At 39.7% G+C, this 7,555-nt stretch overlaps 1 protein-coding gene across 2 annotated transcripts in view; it reads right to left on the minus strand.

Annotated features, from left to right (window-relative positions):
- MTR (5-methyltetrahydrofolate-homocysteine methyltransferase) overlaps positions 1 to 7,288 on the minus strand; it is a 144,444-nt gene extending 137,156 nt beyond the window's left edge. Inside the window, exons 1-2 of one of the 2 annotated variants that reach the window (XM_051993541.1) lie at positions 2,429 to 7,288; positions 2,179 to 2,323 (exon numbers count right to left, since the gene is read on the minus strand). In XM_051993541.1, the coding sequence (XP_051849501.1) occupies positions 2,179 to 2,209 (31 nt within the window). In that variant the 5' untranslated portion in view covers positions 2,210 to 2,323; positions 2,429 to 7,288. Of the gene's footprint in view, positions 1 to 2,178 lie in introns of both variants that reach the window. The other variant, XM_051993542.1, reaches the window with a different exon arrangement.
- Between the last annotated feature and the right edge of the window lie 267 nt (positions 7,289 to 7,555).

Here is a 7,555-nt window from a genome sequence, read left to right on the forward strand (position 1 = left end):
CATACTTCAGTCTGTAGTAGACATCAGTTCTCTCTCTAGAGGTGGATAGCATTTTTCATCATTAGTCCTTTTCATCACTGTCTCAAATCACTATGTTGCTGAGAATGGCTAAGTCATTCACAATTCTTCATCTGAACAATGTTGCTGTTACTATATACAATGTCCGCTTAATTCTGCTCACTTTACTTAGTATCAGTTCATGTAAATCTTTCCAGTTTCTTCTGAAATCATCCTGTTTGTCATTTTGTATAGTACAATAATAATCTATTATATCACATATACCACAACTTATTTAGCCATTATTCAACTGATGGAGAATTTCAGTTTCCAAATATTTGCCACAACAAAAAAAGCTGCTATAAATATTTTTGTACAAATAGATTCTTTTCTACCCCCTTTTAAAAAATCTCTTTGCAATGTCTTTGCAAGACATATTGCTAGATCAGAGACTGGCCTTTCAGGCATAGTTCCAAATGCTCTCCAGAATGGTTGAATTAGTTCTCCACTCCACTAAGGGCAGTGTCCCAATTTTCCCACCACCTCTTCAATATTTATCATTTTCCTTTTTTGTCATATTTGCCAATTTAAGATAGTGCCTCAGAGTTGTTTTAATTTGCATTTCTCTTTTCGAGTGATTTAGAGCATTTTTTTCATGACTATACATTGTTTTATTTTCTTTTTTTTCCTAAGGCAATTGGGGTTAAGTGACTAGCCCAAGGTCACACAGCTAGTAATTGTTAAGTGTCTGAAGTCACATGTGAATTCAGGTCCTCCTGACTTTAGGGCTGGTACTCACTATACATTGTTTTGAGTAAAAAACTGCCTGTTCATGTCTTTTGACCATTTTAATCAATTTGGGAACTGTATTCTTATAAATTTGACTCAGTTCTCTACTTACTTGAGAAATGAGATCTTTATCAGAAATATTTGCTATAAACATGTTTTTCCAGTTTTCGGCTTTCCTTCTAATTTTTACGGCATTGGTTTTGTTTGTGCAAAAACTTTTACATTTTATATCATCAAAATTAACCATCTTACATTTCATAATGCTTTAATCTAGTTTGGTCTTAAATTCTTCCCTGAATTTAGATCTGAAAGACAAACTAATTCAGCTCTCCTATTCTCTACTGTACCTTAAGGCATTAATAAGAACTTACAACACCTTCCTCATTATTCAGATCCAAGCACACACAATGTTCAATTAAAATTATTTAAAATTTCATTCTGTGACTTCAGCATCCTAGATCTCATTCTCCACCCACACATTCCTATTCCAAACTAAGGATCTATAGACAACTAGAGAAAGTAGGAAGAAATCTAACTCTGGAGGAAATTACAGTTTGGGATCTCAACCCTATTAGGATAACAAAAATTTAAATTTAATGTTGTTTAAAATGGGGTGTTCCATGCAAAGGTTAATGTTGAAAACTCTTTTCCCGTATTAGGAAAAATAAAATACTAATTAAAAAATTAAAAAAAGGGGGGGGGGGGAGAGAAAGGGGTGTTCCAAGCCTTACTGCTGTTTCAAACAGGCTTCAGACTCACTAACACTTCTGGGGCACCCTGAACGTAACTATGAGGTATGCAAAGCATTTGACCAATATTATCTCATTTTTACCCTCACAACAATTCAATTCGAAAATTTATTAAGCAACTACTATGTGCAAAGCAAGGAATGATATAACCCTGGAAGAAATATTATGATGCCCATTTTACAGATGAGGATGCTAAGTGCCCAGATTCATAAACTGTTCTGCCGAATTGAACTCCATGCCCAAGACGTGTCCCAGGCTCCACCAACAGACTCAGTGGCTGGCTCCCCGAATCTCTCTCATGGGTCACCTTTCTAAAACGATCTTTCTTCTGCCTCTGAACTTAGAAGAAATCAAGGTAAGTGCTCATATCAATAAATCTCAGTTTCCCCTAAAAACAGACTCTCTTCCACCAGCTTTCTGAAATTTCAGAATTTGTGGAAGAAAGTGAAAGAAAAAAGAAGGATCTAGACAACACGACCCCCACCAAAAATAATAATCATCGGTAAAGAGCTTCTACCAGCGGCCCTCGCAGGCTGCCTGTAGGCGGCGCTCTGTCAGCCTGGGAACGTTCCAAACCATAATGACGCAATAATGACTCCAAGAAGAAACAAACACAGGCGGGCACCAGCTCCCTTTCATTTACCCGGCTGCAGTTCTTCCAGAGTGGGTGGCATGATGCACGCTCCGCTGCGCCTCGGGCTACAGACTCGAAGAAAGGCGGGAGATCGGGAAGCAAAGACTTTTCCTAGACGGAGGCAGATCCTGGGACCGACAAACCATTGACGGTTCTAGAAGAAAGGAAACGAGATGGGCTTAATCTTCCTTTTCAAAAGCCCTGCGGCGCCAGAGAAGCAAACCCCTCGGCCTTAAACCTCGCCCGTCCCAAGTCTTACCGGACTCCGTGCTGTCCAAGATGCCAACGTCCTGTAACGGGTGGAACTGGGCAAGCGGCCAGGGAGAGGGAGAACGAGACCGGCCCAAGGGTGGGTTTGTCACAGACTACTCCTATCCCACGTGTTAGAGGGAGAAAACGGTTCCTGGTCCTCCTCCCACGCCCGCGGCTCCGCGTGACCTCCAAGGGCGCTCGGGTTGAGTGCCCAGTGCAAGGAGTCTGCGTGTACCTTAGTGATTTAGTCTCGGGACCCGAAATCCCCGGGAGCTTCGGAGATCACACACACGCCCCCCACCCCGTCCTATTGGGTTCCTGAGGCAAGCCAACCTCTGAAAGAGGAAGGGCCTGCCCCCACTTCCCTGTGATTGGTGTCTTGCGTAATGTCTCACGGATTGGCTCACTGTTAACCAGTCAATAGCAAGCCGAGAGCCCCTCGGATCTCTGGGAAATGTAGTTCATCTATAGTCAGCATTATAGACGGGGCCCTTTTTCCAATCAGCTGGAGATCAGACAAAAGAGTCTTTTTTTTCCTTCTGTTTGTTGCCCTGTTCAAGCTGGGTCTCCTGGAACGCGCTCGTACTTGCTCCCGAGAGCCAATCGTTAGTATTCAGAACTTTGGGATTGAGGAAAGGCTCCAATTAGATGTATACCGTCGATTATCCGGTTCAAAAGTAATGAAGAAAATGTTAATAATATAGATTTAACTTGAAAGATTATTTTAGGAAAATGACCCAGTTGTTAAAATTTAATAATACAGATTTAACTTAGAAACAGATAAGATGTGTTATTTTTTGGTACATTTTTGAGGGAGGAGAGCCAGTTGCTAAATTTTCAAAGAAAGTGTTTGAAATTGGGAAAGGCTATAAATCAGGGCTAGTTTTGTTGATTATCTAGATTTGACAGTGACAGAGAAAAATATTAATAATACAGACCTTGGGCAAATCTGGATGTTAAGTACGATTAAAAGATATGAAAGGTGGAATGTGAAACAGGGCTGGGGTCAGATAGGTAGAGATTCTGAACCAAAGGAAAGAAACCAGAGATTTCAAGATGTATTTGTGAGGAGATAATAGCTAGATCTTAATTCAGGTTGCAAACACTAGTGTCGGTATCCCCAAGGATTCTGTCCTGGAACTTCTTCCCTTCTCCTTCCATACTGATTCACTGGAGGATCTGAGTAGCTCATCTTCCTTTGTATTATTGCTACTGGTACTCTCCAGAACTTTCACTGATTGAATTATCATCTCTAAGCACATGATTCTCAGATCTACTTACCTAGCCTTGATCTACCTTCTTCTAATTGTCACTCTATCATTTCCAACTGCCTATTAGTGAACTCATCTTTCCCTTCCAAATACTTTCCTCTTTCTAGTTTCTCTATTACTATCCAGGGCACCATCATCCTTCCCATCAATCAGGTTCAAAATTGGGTGTCATCCTTGACTCCTCACTCTAGCTGCTCCTACCTCCCATATCCAAATTGTTGACAAGTCTTGTCAATTCTGTCTTCCTAAACATCTATCTTATATGGCCCCTTCTATCCTTTGACACTGCTACCATCTTGATCCTCATCACCTAAAATCTGGACTATTGCTACAGACTGCTAATTAATTTTCCTCAAGTGATCTCCCTAATTTTGTTGTTTTTGTTCATTCATGTCCAACTCTTCATGATCATTTGAGGTTTTGTTGGCAAATACTGTAATGTCAGAGAAACTGAGGCAGGATAGAGATTAGAGAACAATTTAATAATTTTTTTAGTGGAGAGATTTATAGGGACCAAATGGATCCATGGTTTAGTCCCAGGGCTGAGTGAAACTGTTGTCTCAAAGAATCCAGCAGTGGATGCTTCTTTATATATGATCTCCAAGAATCACAAAAAAAAAAAAAAAAAAAAAAGAATATGGACAGTTCACTGTGATTCTTTTATAGGGTAACAAGAACAATGACATAATGGGGGAGGTACCTGGATGGGGATGACCTAATGGGGGAAGACACCTAGGATGGCATAATGAGAGGTACTGGAAAGGCTCCTGATATTCTAATGATGTCTAAAATGGATAAAGACCTTTATCCCATCAAACATTAAGAGGGAATGATTATGACCTGAGGCAGAATAATTGAATAAGACAATTTAGGGAAACTGGGTCAGGACATTAAAAGAGAACTGTGGCACAACATTACACACTCTCTTCTGACTATTCAAATCATCGAATTACCTTCCTCTAGAAGGTCTTAGCACCACAATTTTGACCAATCCTATCTTAAGTTAATAGACCAAATCAAAAACAAAATAAAGCTACAACAATGCAAGGACTTATGGCAAAGACAAGTCTCTCCCTAATAACCCCAGAGTTAATCAGCAATACACAAAGCTCCTTGTTGCAATCATATTAGGTCCTCTGCAGTTGGGAAACATATGGACAATGCACTGTGAGTTAGGTCTGTGGTCATTTGTGCATGACTCAGCTTCTTCTTACAGAGTAGCAGGGCTCAAAACAGTCATGCTGTCCATTCAGAGGGGCAACTCACTCCAGGGGAGAAGGGTGAGGCTTGGAGTAGCTCCATCTGTCCCCAACCAGAGGAACAGACAGAGCTGTGTTAGAATCCTAGTGTTAACTCAATGGAATTGATACAATGCTTATTGGTTCACACCTTAAAGCAAATCCTTACAAAGTGATAAGTCAGTTGCCTAATTTAGCATGGTACTTAGCAAATTCTCTAACTCACTAATGTATTTAAGTACTCATTGGAGTTTACAAGTATGGGAAATTCACAAAGTTAACTTTGTCACTTTGTGAATTCACACCTCCCTTAATCCCTCCCTCAGAGGAGGAGTCAACCTTTGGGAGATCATATATAAAGAAGCTCTTAGAGCTTCAGGTTAGTTAGTTCGTAGCATTGCCAGGAGGGGAGCACTCTGGGAGGAAGCCCACAAGCCCACTCTTGGAGGCGAAGTCAGATTCATTCCATTTTCCACCTTTCTGCCGGCTGGAGGCTGAAGGACAAACCTTTGGATTTGGAGACATTCAGAGGGAGCTCTTGGAACGAAGCAGAGAGATAGGCCATCAAGAAAACTAACCAGGCTATTTTGGAGGAAGCAATAAAAGATCTGAACTTTTAACACCTGGCTGCATTTGGAATGATTATTACTCTGAACTAAAACTAAGGCTGCCTCCAGAAAACTTCCCCAAGAAACCTGCTCAGAGAGAACCATTATATTTTAAAGAAGAGAACACCGCAGGGCTGCAGAAAGGATCAGATTTCTGAGCAGATTATGCAGTTAGACCAAAGCAGGCAAACCCTGAACTTTTAGAGACCTGATACCAAACTGCTGCAAGGTCCTTTTAAGTATGCTGAAATACTGATTAAAGAATGGGGTTACAGGAGTGGAGAAACAGATCAGAGAGATTGCCAGTTCCAGGACAGGTGTCTGATTTCTGGTCGTTTCTAAAAAATTCCAAAAACTGAGTCTGCCAGGGCAATTCAACAGAATAAGGGATTCCAAGGTTAAATCATAACCAGCAAATCATAGTCCAGTAAATTTAAGCAAGGAGTAAAAAAATGAAAAGGATTGTTTAAAGGATTTCCAATTAAATCTGAACTAGTAAAATAAGGGGTGGGGCAGAAGTACCTAAGAAAATACACCAGTTTCCCAATTTCCTATTTCTTCCTTTTTTTTTTTCTCATGCAAAGGAATTATCAAATAGCCATCCTACATATAAATCATATACATATACATATATGTAACGGACTAAAAATCCCTCAAACATAACAGCAATAGTTACACAAGTTTAATAATTTCCATCCCAAGTCTTAAACACAGTAATACAGTTAAAATTTTAACAATTCAAGCACTTTCCCCATATCAGTCCAAATTACATCAGGAGCAGGAGCAATGATTTTCTCAAAAGCTGCTTCCTGCTAAAGATGGGCAGAGATGCTCAATCCAGGGAGGGGGATGGGTGTAGTGTGGCGTGCTGACAAAGCTTTATCTAAGTCCCAGAAGCAAGTCAATATATCTGTAATTTGACCAAATCTAGGAGCAAAAACAAGTCTAACAAAAGTTAGAGCAGTCCGAGATAGAAAGACTGCTCCACAAGGACTGCTACAAGATGTGGCCTCTCATTAGTTATAAACCTTAAAAAAAAAAAAAAAAAAAAAGCTTGAATATCCAGACACAATATCTAGTAACAGATAGAAGACCAGACTAAATATTTATTTGCTCAAGGATTTAGGGTATAATGATTACAGATAACCAGATTGAAAACAAGGTATGACAATTGAATTGTATTAACAGTTTCTTATTGACCATTGCTCTGATTATAAAAATCAGTTACAGGAGGAAAAAATGCAGTGACATATTAACTATAAACTCAAGAAATTTTACCTCCAATAACAAATCCCATTAACCAAAGTTTCGGATAAATCCAGATATTTACCATAACTTTATATTTATACAAATCAGTTTGCTCCTTTTAGCCAAAACCAGGGGGCTACAACTTGATTAAAAAAAAAAAAAAAAAAAAGTCTGGAACAGTTTAGAGGGAGGGAGAAGGAAAGAATTCCACGTGGCCCCTCTTCCCCCAAACTCCACCTCCAAAGAGGCAGGAGGGAGGGGAGGTGAACTAAACTGAACTCCAGGCTAACTAGATGCTCCATAGAAGTAGCAGAGAGCAGTGGGGTGTGAGTTTAATCTTCACCTTTGAAGACAAAAGATCCCTACCTCACCCAACCTTTAGCAGAAAGCAGTGGAGGTGGGGAGGGAAGATTCCATAAATCTACATGTCCAACAGAGCTAGATTTAAAGCTTACTTACAGTGTTATAGGTAACAAACTCTGAACCAAAGTACAGTTTCAAATTCCAATATAAAACTGCTTTTTCTATCATATTTCAAATAATGAAACAGCATAGTTTCTATTTCTTTCTCTCCCTCTGGCCCCATGTAGCCATTATTCCCAATGGACTTCTCCTAAGCTCCAACTTAGCCAGAGTTGAAGCCTTCAGAAAAGTCAGATCCTTTTTGTTACATACTTTACCTAATTAGAGGCAGTGACTCCTTTCAGGCAAGTTAACAGAACTTTAACAAGCTATTCTTTTAAGATCTTATACTTAAAGATAAAATTTA

This window comes from Antechinus flavipes, chromosome 4, assembly GCF_016432865.1.
Source record: "Antechinus flavipes isolate AdamAnt ecotype Samford, QLD, Australia chromosome 4, AdamAnt_v2, whole genome shotgun sequence".
In the NCBI taxonomy this organism is placed as follows: domain Eukaryota; kingdom Metazoa; phylum Chordata; class Mammalia; order Dasyuromorphia; family Dasyuridae; genus Antechinus; species Antechinus flavipes.